General features: G+C 50.4%; 1 protein-coding gene across 1 annotated transcript; it reads left to right on the top strand.

Moving 5' to 3' along the window:
• Positions 1-1,882: 1,882 nt before the first annotated feature.
• Positions 1,883-6,330, top strand: ATF5 (activating transcription factor 5). Its single transcript, XM_069457418.1, has 3 exons — positions 1,883-2,088; positions 3,393-3,689; positions 5,029-6,330. Exons 2-3 carry the CDS (start codon positions 3,512-3,514, stop codon positions 5,691-5,693), a joined length of 843 nt encoding a protein of 280 aa, XP_069313519.1. The 5' UTR covers positions 1,883-2,088; positions 3,393-3,511; the 3' UTR covers positions 5,694-6,330.
• The last annotated feature ends 6,092 nt before the right edge of the window (positions 6,331-12,422 follow it).

Raw genomic sequence — 12,422 nt, forward strand, 5'->3', positions numbered from 1 at the left:
AGTGACGGAGGGCCCAGCACATGGGGAGGGGCAGGCTGGCTACCAAGCTCCCTCTCTTACTAGATGGAAACACAGGTCTCCCATTTTTGGCAGGGTTGGTAGAGTTCCCACCCAGTGGGAGGCAGCTGAGGCCTAAGACCGTTTGAAAGGAAGTCAGGGCAAAGGCTGGAGAAGGATGGCAGAGGGGGCATCCGTCATTTGATATGGGGGAGGATGAGGATGGCAGGAAATTGACACCTTGGAGGAATGAGGAAGACACTAGAATGACCCATCAGAAGGTGTTGGATGGCCAAGAGTCTGGGGCTCTTGGGGAGAGGGGAGGAAGAGGTGAGATTGGGCTCCAGAATTTCTACTACTAATAAAATACCGCCAGGCGCGGTGGCTCACACCTGTAATCCTTGCGCTCTGGGAGGCCGAGGCGGGTGGATTGCTTGAGCTCAGGAGTTCGAGACCAGTCTCAGCAAGAGTGAGACCTCATCTCTACTAAAAATAGAAAAATTAGCCCCGCAACTAAAAATAGAAACAAAAAATTAGCCAGGAGTGGTGGCCAGTGCCTGTAGTCCCAGCTATTCAGGAGGCTGAGGGAGGAGGATCCCTTAAGCCCTGGAGTTTGAGCTTACTGTGAGCTAGGCACTCTAGCTCAGGCAACAGAGTGAGACTCGTGTCTCAAAGAAAAATAAATAAATAAATAAATAAAATAAAATACATCGAACAGGCAAGTATGAGCCAAGCTGTGTGCTTATGGCATGGCGGACATCGCCTTATTTGATTCTCACAAACCACCCCACCAGGTAGATGATATTTCTCCTTATTTTACAGATAGGGAAACGAGGCCAGAGAACTTAAGTTATTTGCCCGAGGCCACCCTGGCATGTCTGATTTGAATGGAGCATGGTCCTTGTGACTCACACCAGACTGACTCTAACCCACGAGGGTTCTCAGGGTGGGAAGGCAGTTGGGTGATAAGATGAAAGTGTAACTAGAAGGAAATTCATTTTATAAAAATTTTTCCTTCATTTTGTTTTTTGTTTTAAAAAGTTAATCTTGGCGGGGCGCGGTGGCTCACGCCTGTAATCCTAGCACTCTGGGAGGCCGAGGCGGGTGGATCGGTTGAGCTCGGGAGTTCGCGACCAGCCTGAGCAAGCGCGAGACCCGTCTCTACTAAAAATAGAAAAAAATTAGCAGGACAACTAAAAACATATAGAAAAAATTAGCCGGGCATGGTGGCGCATGCCTGTAGTCCCAGCTATGGGCTGAGGCAGGAGGATCGCTTGAGCCCAGGAGTGAGGTGCTGTGAGCTAGGCTGACGCCACGGCACTCTAGCCCGGGCAACAGAGTGAGCCTCTGTCTCAAAATAAAAAAAAAGTTTATCTTTTTTCTTTTCATTCTTTTATCAACGAGTCTTTAAATCTATCGAAGGAAATTCATGAAGCAGGGAAAGGAAAATAGAAATGAACTGGTGCGAGTCTGAGGGAAAAGGACGGGGCTGCATCCCCAATATAAGAGGGAGGTGGGAGCCCGGACCGCAGAGGCAGAGAGACAGGAAACCAGACCAGAGAGAGAAGACGACCAGAGTTCAGAGTCGGGAGGGAGGAGGAAACCAGACCCTAGAGTCACAAGGAGAGGGCCGAAACCCCGGGTCAGAGGGAGGACGGGACCCGACCCCCAGAGTCAGGGGGAGGGAAGGGAAGGATCGAATTCTAGGGTCAGAAGGAGGAAAGGGCCGAACCCCGACGGTCGGGAGGAGGAGGGGATCGGACCCCAAGATCCCCAAGAGGAGATCTGGCCACCTCCCGGTTGGGGCCGCGCGTGGGCGGGGCGCGGAAGGATCCGGGAGGGCCGTGCTGTGCCACTCCCGCTATATCTGTCCCAAGTCCCCGAGGCCGCCTCATTCCCCGTCCTCAGATCATGACCTCTCCTCACACTGCCGCGACGCCGCCTCTATCTGCGTAGCCCCCGCCATGGCTCTGTAGCCGCGACCCCTTTGTGCCCCGAACCCGACCCTCTGCTCACCACGCCTGCGCTCTCCGCTCCCGTCTTCTTTCTTCAGCCGAGGCAGCTCCTGCCTCTCCTTTCCGCAGCCATGGAGTGAGTAACCGCTCGCCCCTCCCTCTCCAACCGCCTTTCCCGCCCTTTCGCAGCTCGCGGCCCTCACAACCGGGCTTGGGGGTGGGGAGACAGGAGCTGGGGAATCACGGTCGCGCAGGCGCAGAAGAGGGACGTTGGGCCGTGTGCGCGCGGCCGAGCATGCGCACTTGGCCCGGGGAGGGTGCGTTTAAGAGAGCTGGTGTTTAAGGTCGGTCTACATGTGGTTGCGCTTGCACACTAGTCCACAGAAAAAGTTTTGGTTGTTTGTTTTGTTTTTTTCTGAACGATTCTGTCTGCGCGCAGTTGCTAGTGCGCATCAGCCCCCCCAAAGCCCCATAATGTATGAGGGCGGACCATAAAGGGCTGCACATGCGCACTGATCCCCAGGAGCGCAGAGGCGTGAGAGCAATTGGACGGCTGCGGAGGCGGAGCATGCGCTGTGATACTCGGCAGGAGAGCCGCGTGTGGAAGGGTGGGGGTTGGGTAGCCGTTCTCTGCCTGTCCCCGCCCCCACCTTCCCGGCTCCCCATGGCTCTCATTCAGGAACCTATTGGGGCGGGGACTGGCTTAGATTGACAGAATAGAAGGCAGGAGTTAGAGACCCCGTTAAGAAAGGGATGGAGCTAGGACCACAGCCGTTGCTAAGGGTGGGGCTTGGGGGGGAGCCCATTGTGAGAAGGGGCGGGGCTAAGCCAACCGGTAGCTGAGGGGTGGGGTTTCGATGGGACAAAGAGGCGGGGCCTATGGGAAAATCATCGGGGAGGGGCGGAGTCAGGTACACAGTGAGGGGCGGAGCTAAATAAATGGAGGTGTGGGATTTGAATGGATAACATTGATAGAGGGCCAGGGCATGGGCGAATTCCCCTGGGAACTGATTCGGGATGGACTCTAGGAAGGGAGTGAAGGAAATATTTTAGAGGAAGGGTCATGGCTGGAAGACAATTCCCCTGGGATTGAGATTTTTAGTGAAGAGGAATATTATGAAGTGGATGGGCGGGGCTTAAGGTAATTCCCCTGGGAGACCATTAGGTTTCTGTGTTGGGGGAAGGGGTGGGGCTTGGGAATTCTGAAGACAGGAAGGCAGGACCTAAAGAGAATTCCCTTGGGAGTGGGTGGGGCTCGGAGATTTGGGGAAAGAAAGGGCAGATTTAGAATTCTAAAATGGCAAGGCTTAGTCCCAACCCCTGGTTTTAAGGGGGATGGAGGAGTTCCACAGACATGAAAGTGTGACTTGGTTTCCCTGTGATTTTGGTTGGTGGCCAAGGCTGGCGTCTGACCCACCCACTCTTGTCTCATACGTGCAGGTCCTCCACTTTCGCCTTGGTGCCTGTCTTCGCCCAGCTGAGCAACCTCCAGAGCTTCCTACCAGCTGTTGGTGCAGCCTTCTCCATTGCCATCGGTGCTCAGCGCCTGTGCTACAGCCATGTCACTCCTGGCGACCCTGGGGCTGGAGCTGGACAGGCCCCTGCTCCCAGCTAGTGGGCTGGGCTGGCTCGTAGACTATGGGAAACTCCCCCTGGCCCCTGCCCCCCTGGGCCCCTATGAGGTCCTCGGGGGAGCCCTTGAGGGCGGGCTTCCAGGGGGGGGAGAGCCCCTGGCAGGTAAGGGCGGGTGGGGAGTGGAGGTGGGGTCAGCTAGGGGGAGGGGGCAGGGAAAAAGGGGGAAGGAAGAATTCTTTTATTTATCCATTCATTCATTAAATATTTATTGAGTGCCTACAATGTGCCAGGCACTGTTTTTGGTGCTGAGGATATGGCTGGGAACAAGAGTAACATGATCCTTGCCCTCTTGGAGCTCACCCTGCAGTGGGGAAACAGATAAGAGACAAATTAAATGATGAGTATGTTGGGATAAATGGGAAACACTTAGCAGCTGAGCTAAAAAATGACAAAGGGGACCTAGTTTAGAATGGGTAGCTAGGAAACCTTCTCCAAGTAGGTAACACGTTGACCGAGACCTAAAAGATGGGAAGGAATGAGCCATGAAAAGACCGAAGGGAAGAGCATATGCAGAAGTCCTGAAGCCTGAATTATTTTATTCATTACTGTATCCCAAATGCTTGGCACATGGTGGGTTTTCAATAATTAATGAATAAAGATGAAACAGGATGTGTGTGTGTGTGTGTGTGTGTGAGTGTGAGAAAGAGTGGGTGAGGGAAATGTGATCTAGTTTGCCTTTTAAGAATAAACCTTTGGGAAACCAAGACAGGAGGATTGCTTGAAGCCAGGAGGATTGCTTGAAGCCAGGAGATTTGATACCAGCCTGGGCAATCGCAAGACCCGGTCTCTACAGAAAGTAAAAAATTAGCTGGGTATGGTGGTGCACGCCTGTATTCCCAGCTACTTGGGAGGCTGAGGCAGGAGGATCACTTGAGCCCAGGAGTTTGAGGTTGCTGTGAGCTATGATGATGTTCCTACACTGCAGCCTGGGCAACAGAGCAAGACCCTGTCTCAAAAAAAAAGAAATAAAAGAATAAACCAGAGAATAAATCAGAGACACCACAGAGAGCCGGTGCTCAGTAAAGGGGATATTGGAATGTTTGAAGAAAGAGTTGGTTGGCTGTTTTGTTGCTTGGTTGGTGGCTTCTTTCATTACCTGATTTTTTGGTTGTTTGATCATTGTTGGTTCATTGATTGCTTGGTCAGTGGTTAATTGGTTGGTTAACTGATTCATTTGGTAGGTTGACTGATTCTCTGATTGATTGGCTAACTAGTTCATTGGTTGGCTGTTTAGTTGATTGGTTTGTTGGTTGGTTGATTGGTTGGTTGACTGGTTGGTTGACTAGTTCATTGGTTTGTTGACTGGTTTGATGATTCACTGGTTGGTTATTTTATTGAATGAACGGGACACATGAGCCTGAATGAGACAGACATGAGTGGACACCTGTTTGGGTGGAGGATCAGGAACTTAGGGAACTTTGTGTCTCCCCTTCAACCCCAGGTGATGGCTTCTCTGACTGGATGACTGAGCGAGTTGACTTTACAGCCCTCCTCCCTCTGGAACCCCCCTTGCCCTCAGGCGCCCTTCCCCCACCTTCCCCATCCCCACCTGACCTGGAAGCCATGGCCTCCCTCCTTAAGAAGGAGCTGGAACAGATGGAAGACTTCTTCCTTGATGCCCCACTCCTCCCACCACCCTCCCCACCACCACCACCACTGCCACCGGCCCCCTCCCTCCCTCTCCCCCTCCCTACCTTTGACCTCCCCCAGCCCCCTGCCCTGGACACACTGGACTTGCTGGCCATCTACTGCCGCAGCGAGGCTGGGCAGGGGGAGGTGGGGTTAGCGCCCCTGCCCCCTGCACAGCAGACCCTTCCTCCTCCTCCTCCACCTCAACCATCTCGCCCGGCCCCCTACCCCAATCCTGCCACCACCCGAGGGGACCGCAAGCAAAAGAAGAGAGACCAGAACAAGTCGGCAGCTCTGAGGTACCGCCAGAGGAAGCGGGCAGAGGGCGAGGCCCTGGAGGGCGAGTGCCAGGGGCTGGAGGCACGGAACCGGGAGCTGCGGGAGAGGGCCGAGTCGGTGGAGCGCGAGATCCAGTATGTCAAGGACCTGCTCATCGAGGTGTACAAGGCTCGGAGCCAGAGGTCGCGCAGCAGCTAGCAGGGCACCAGCGCTGGCTCACTTCCGTGTCTGGGCCATTACCCCCCCCCCCAGCCCCCAGCTTCATTCCAGATCCCCCCAGCTTTTGTCCTTACTGCCTCTCTTGCCCATTTCTGGACTGTGTTTCCCTCTTCCCTCCCCAGAATCAAGGAATGTTTGGCCTTAGTCAATGTCTAACATTCTCAAGTAACAGCCGAGGCCAGGGGAGGCCCACAGGGAAGGCAGGCAGCAGGGAGAGCTTGGAGACCTGGTCTCGAATTTCCAATCTGGTTTCTTGCAGGTGATTCTTGGTGGTGGGTGGAGTGGCCATGGGCTAGAGCAGGGAGCAGATGCAGAGTGCCTATCCCGATGGGGACATGAGTCAGGGAGCCTTCAGGACGGGGACCCATATGATATAAGCAAAAAAGCATGCCAAGTGACCTTGGGGAGGGAGCCAAAATGTGGCCAAGCTCACAGAGCAGGTGGATATGCAGGCAAGCGTAAGGGGGGGCAGGGTGGGGGACAGTCATGGTGGGTGACTGGGTGTTCATTTTAGCTCTGGGAGAAAATCAGTGTTTTGTGAAGGTGTTGGGGGAGGGGCTGCATTTAGGTGAGGGAGGGGGGTCATGAGCAAAAATAAAATGAAGAATTTCCTCTGGCCTGTGCGTCTTGTCTTTGAGAAAAGCCGGGGGAGAGGGGAGAGCAGTCTTGGGTTAAAGACAACAATAAAAATAAAGATAACGTGATATTTATTCGTTGCCAAGCACACACGCTTAGCAAGGCCCGGGCCAAGCAAGACGTGACTGATTGAGTTGGTAAAGACATAACAAGCCACTTTTAGATTCAGACCATTTATTGTTTACATAGACAGCGAAAGGATGACAAGCCAAATGTGCCATGTCCCCGGGGTCCTTGTCATGCACACCAGACAGGACAACTCCCAAACAGAGGGGGCTGGGTGGCTGAAACAAGAGTTTGGGGTCCCCCTCCGCTGAGGAGCCAGCTGTCCCATCCTGCCTTTCTCTCGTGGCCTGGAGGACCCCAGGTGATCTGCCGGGACTCAGTCTGTGATCCCACGTGCATATGTGCTAGGCCACGGGGCGTCGTGGTGGAGACGCTTCCCCACATGTATTTGTTGAGGGTTTACTATGTGCCAAACGCTGTCTTAAGTACTTTATGTGCATTATCTCTGCTAACCCAAGAGGAAGGTATTTTATTTTGGGTGATAAAACCTCAACCACACATTCCACCTGTGCAGTCTCTGCCAGGCACCGGCGGGCACACGGTGGTGAACACAGTCATGTTTCCCACCACTATGGAACCTCCATTCTGGCAGGGGAGACAAACACAGATGGTGTCATTTGGCCAAGTGTATCAGTTGCAAATGCTTTTGGCTGCAAGTCACAGCTGACCTGCCTGTGGGTGGCATAAACATAAAAAGTCCAGAGGTAGGGAGGCTGCTGGCATTATGAGGCTCGGGGCTGTTGTTGCTGAGGTCTCTGATTCTCTTGGCCTTTTTCTCATGGTCACAAGATAGAGGCCACAGCTCCAGGCATTGTATCTGAATTCAAGGCAGGTGGCCAGAACTTTCCTAGAAGTTTCTAGTAGACTTCTGCTTACATCTCATTGTCTGGATCTATGGCGTGTGGATACTCCTAGCTGCACGGCAGGCTGGGGCTGCAGGCATTTAGCTTTTCCTGGGTCTATAGTGGAGGTAAGTAAGACAGAATGGGAACAGGTATTGAGTTTAGGTAACAATGTTAGTTACTGTCAAGGTGACTGTCATTGATGCGCCAAAGATTTGGACGCAGGCAGCCTAACTGAGCAGATGCAGAAATACTGGCTCAGAGGGGAGGTTTGCGCAGTGTATACTTGTTAAACACCTCTGCATGCCAGGCATTGTTCTAGACACTGCAGAGTGGCAACAGTCCAGACGTGGTTCCTGTCCTCATGGAGCTCACAGTCCACGGGAGGAGGGACAAGTGGTCAGCAAGTTTACGATGCATGGTTAGGAGAAATTGCCATGGGGACTGATGTATTTTTTTTTCCTTTTATGGTATTAAAATGAATTTTTTTTTTTTTTTTGAGACAGAGTCTCTCTCTGTTGCCCAGGCTAGAGTGAGTGCCGTGGCGTCAGCCTAGCTCACAGCAACCTCAAACTCCTGGGCTCAAGGGATCCTCCTGTCTCAGCCTCCCGAGTAGCTGGGACTACAGGCATGCGCCACCATGCCCGGCTAATTTTTTTTCTATATATATTTTTAGCTGTCCATATAATTTCTTTCTATTTTTAGTAGAGATGGGGTCTCGCTCTTGCTCAGGCTGGTCTCGAACTCCTGAGCTCAAACGATCCGCCCACCTCGGCCTCCCAGAGTGCTAGGATTACAGGCGTGAGCCACCACGCCCGGCCTAAAATGAAATTTTTTAAACATTTTAAATTGTGGGAAGATACACAATAACAAAATTTACCATCTTCACTATTTCTAAGTGGTATTAAATACATTCATAATATTGTGCAACCATCACCACTACCCATCTCCTGAACTGTTTTCATCTCGTAAAACTGAAACTGTGTTCCTATTAAACAACAATTCCCCACTGCCGCCTCCCAGCCCCTGCCAACCACCATTCTACTTTCTGCCTTTGAACTTGACTCCTTTAGTTACCTCACATAAGTAGAATCGTATGGTATTTCTTTTTGTGCCTGGCTTATATCGCTTAGCATAATGTCTTCAAGATTCATCCATTGTGTAGCATGTGTCAGAATGTCCTTCCTTCTGAAGGCTGAGTAATGTTCCAGTACGTGTATAAACCACATCCGGCTTAGCTACTCACCTGCCAATGCACGCTGGGTTGCTTCCACCTTTTGGCCATGGGGAACCTTGCTGCTATGAACATGGGTATACAAAGTCTCTCTTTGACACCCACTTTCAATTCTTTGGGGTTTTATTCAGGATTGAAGTTGCTGGATCATATGATCATTGTATTTTTAGTTGAGGAGTTGAGGAACTGTTTTCTGCAATGGTCGCATCATCCTATAACACATTCCCGCCAATGATGTTCCAATTCCTCCACATCCTTGTCACCGTTTGCTATTTTCTGTTTTGTTGTGTTTTACGGTAGCTATCCTAATAGGTGTGAGGTGTATGCCTGAAATATTTAATTGAAAAAAAAATCAAGGAGTGTATTTAAATGTATTATTAATTAGGATATTGATTCGGTTTACCAAAGACCAAATAACAGTGGTTTAAATAAGATAGTCGATTGATTTTTTTTTTGTCATGTAAATACTCAAGCAGGTAGATGGGGCGGGGAGTAGGATGGCCCTGTCCCCTGTGGTCATCCAGGACCCCAGATTCTTTCTGTCTTGTAGCTCTGCATCTTCCAGCCCAGTGGGCCTCAAACTTGAATATGCATCAGAATCCTTGGGAGGGTTTATTGAAACACAGATTGCTGGGCCCACACCTCAGAGTTTCTGATTCAGCAGGTCTTAGACGGAGCCTGAGAATTTGCATTTCTCGCAAATTCCCGGGCGCTGCTACTGCGGGTGCCGATGGTCTGTGGATCTCACTTTGAGAACTGTTCTAAGGCATTGCCGTCTTCAACACGGCTGCGGCTGAGTCACCATCACAACCACTTTGTTACGGGCAGCAGTTTTCCAGAGATTATGTGACCTGCGATGACATTATTGCTCTACGATGCCATCATCATTCTGACGACTAATCTGTGCTTGTGTATTGTGATTTCAAATGTTGCCATTTTAATCTCTAAAACAGTGTCAAAACCCCAATTGAGTCTTAAAGATCTAATTGGCTTTTATTAGCGCTTCATGAACCGGGCAGCACTCAGTCTACCAGACAGACAGGAGCTCCACAGGGCGGGGCAGACAGTCGGTTTTTGTAAGGCAGCTTGAGCTGGAACAAGGTAACAGCATAGTGCAAAAAGCGGATTAGTTAACATCAGGTTACTCCAGGCTACTTTCGTCGTGTGAGTTAAAGCAGAGGAGACCATCCCTGTCATCCTGGCTCAGGCTGAGTGGGCCCTTTGATTGGTTGCTGTGAATCTCCTGTTTTTTTTTTTTTTCCATGGAAAACTGGCCTGTTTGGGGAATTGGCTGTCATCTCTCTCCTGATCTTTTGAAAGGTCAGCTCTTACAAGTAAACAGCTTAGATTTTGGTTTCGTGACGTGGAGGCAGAGCACAACTCCATTTGGGGTTGCCATTGGGGTCTAGTGCAGGGGCTCAGTGGCTCCTGTGTACATTTTATTTAACAACAATAAATATTAGTAGATACAACCCAGGAAATCGAAAGTTCTTTGGGGTCCCTGATAATGTGTTTAAGAGTGTAAAGGGATCCTGAGACAAAAAAAAAAAAGTCTGAGAACTGCTGTGTGAGTGTTTATTTCCATTTAATCTCAAGGCTTGAGATGTTGGGCCACCCAGGAGTTGTGAGTTTGGGCTGACACTGTCCTGACAGCTTCTCAGGGGCAGATTGTCTCCTCTACCCAGCAGCAAAGCATCTTTACTTGGGAGCTTTGTGCACCTGGGCAACAATGACCATGAAGAAACCCTCTCACGCTTTTGCACCCTGGAGTTGGCCGACTGCAAAGACCACTGTCCCCAGTGACTTAGACAAGACCGGAGAGGATGAACCCTTTGTTTACCTAAGACAAGGCCAGACGTAGACTCTCTAATTCCCTCGTAAATGATTAGCCAAACTGCTTTGTGTCCATTGATCAACTGGAACAAAATGCTTGTTTAATCAAATTCAGGTTAAGTTTCTCTCCTTCGCCCCCAGGCCCCTGAATTTTAGCCCATCCACAGCTTTTTCCAGAATACAGCCCCTCCTTAAGCACCTCATCTGAGATGGATAAAATATTCCCAGCTGGGTGTGGTGGCTTGTGCCTGTAATCCCAGCATTTTGGGAGGCTGAGGAGAAAGGGATCGCTTGAGGCCACGAGTTCGAGACCAGTCTCTACAAAAAAAAAAAAAAAAAATCCTGAGTCTACTAACCTATCAATTCTTTCCTCTCACTTCCCCCCATCTGGTTCCTTCTAGCCTTGTTTACTCCTTCCTATAAAGAAAAACTCCTTTGCCTAACTCTGGTCTCATTCACAAATCTTACGCTTCTCCCTGTTGCCAGAGTCACCCCTTCATTGCCACAGTCCTTGTAATAATCCTTTCGAGTAAAGTCTCTCTTACCAAGCCTGAATTTTTTTTACTGAGGTGAAATTCACATAATAGAAGACGAGCCATTTTGCAGTGAACAACTTGGTGGCCTTTAGCACATTGACAATGTTGAGCAACCACTGCCTCCATCTGGTTCCGAATCACTTCCCTCACTCCAGAATAACACCCCCTGCTCTCAGTACTTAATGCAGTCACCTCCCGTTCCTCCCTTCTCTGTTTATTTGTGTTTGTTTACCACTTGCAATTCCTCAAAAGTGGGGGAGAGGGTTTAACTCTTGTTCGCCCTTGATGGTGTAGACTCTGGGGTCTGCAGTGGGTTGAATGGTGCCCCTCCAAGAGATCTGCCCATGTTCTAACCCCCAGAACCTGTGCACATGACCTTATTTGGAAAAAGGCAAACGTGGGCTCTAAATACAATGACAGATTTTCTTATAAGAGACACACAGAGCAAAGACATAGGGAAGAAGGCCATATGGATGTCACCAGCGTAAACGTTCTTGCTAATGTCACAGAAAAGAATTTCAGGGTGCTCACAAAACCGAGCAACTGTGTGGGACCCCAAACGGTTGCTGTTTTTGTTTGTTGATGTCAAAGAAGGCTGGGCGGTCAGTGCTCATTCTGTTCTTACTCATAGTTCCCCTATTTTTCCCACAAGGGGAGCAAAACCACAATGTTAACTTATTGCGATTGTGATACAGTGGGGGAAAGGTCATTTCATACCCGAGCAACGCTGGGAAATCAATGGTTCTTTCTTCTCCTTGGGTCTGTTCGTTCCAGGGCTGTCTGTTCGAGCCAGTTGACTCACTCTCCCATTCCTCCGCTAACTGACCACCTGCTCTTACATGGACACGAAGACACACCAGAGTGAGGCAGCCACCCACCAAGGAATGCCTGGAGCCACCAGGCGCTGGGAGAAGAAAGGCGGGAGGGGATCACACAGGGTTGGAATGTGTGGGCCAGCTACACTGAATCTCCTGCTCCGTGGCCTCACGATGAACCTCTAAACATGACCATGTGTCAGGTTTCCCAGGGCCAATTGAGTATACTGGGGGGGAAAGTGTCCCCTCCAAATTATGTCCTTTCCAGAACCTTGGAATGTGACTTTATCTGGAAATGTGGTTGCTGCAGATGTAATTGGTTAGAGATGAGGTCAGACTGCAGTAGGGTGGGCCCTTAATCCCATAAGACTGGTGATCTTATGAGAAGAGACACAAGCACAGACGACACTCAGGAAGACCGTCATGTGATGGCAGAGGCGGGGGTTGAGGTGGTACAACTACAGCCGAGGACATCCGGCAACCACCGGAAGCTGGAAGAGGCCAGGAAGGATCAATCCTCCCCCAGAGCCTTTGGAGAGAGCATGGCCCTGGGGACACCTTGATTTCAGACTTCCGGCCTCCAGAACTGGGAGAGAATAAAACTCTGTTGTTTTAAGTGAGGAGATCTGTGGTAATTTGTTGTGGCAGCCCTAGGGAACGAATACAGCGTCCCAGTTTATAGTGAAGAGGGTCTTTTCTGGCTTTTACTTTATTTTTTTATTTTTTGAGACAAAGTCTCACTTTGT

Source organism: Eulemur rufifrons, chromosome 24 (assembly GCF_041146395.1).
Source record: "Eulemur rufifrons isolate Redbay chromosome 24, OSU_ERuf_1, whole genome shotgun sequence".
NCBI classification, from domain to species: Eukaryota; Metazoa; Chordata; class Mammalia; order Primates; family Lemuridae; genus Eulemur; species Eulemur rufifrons.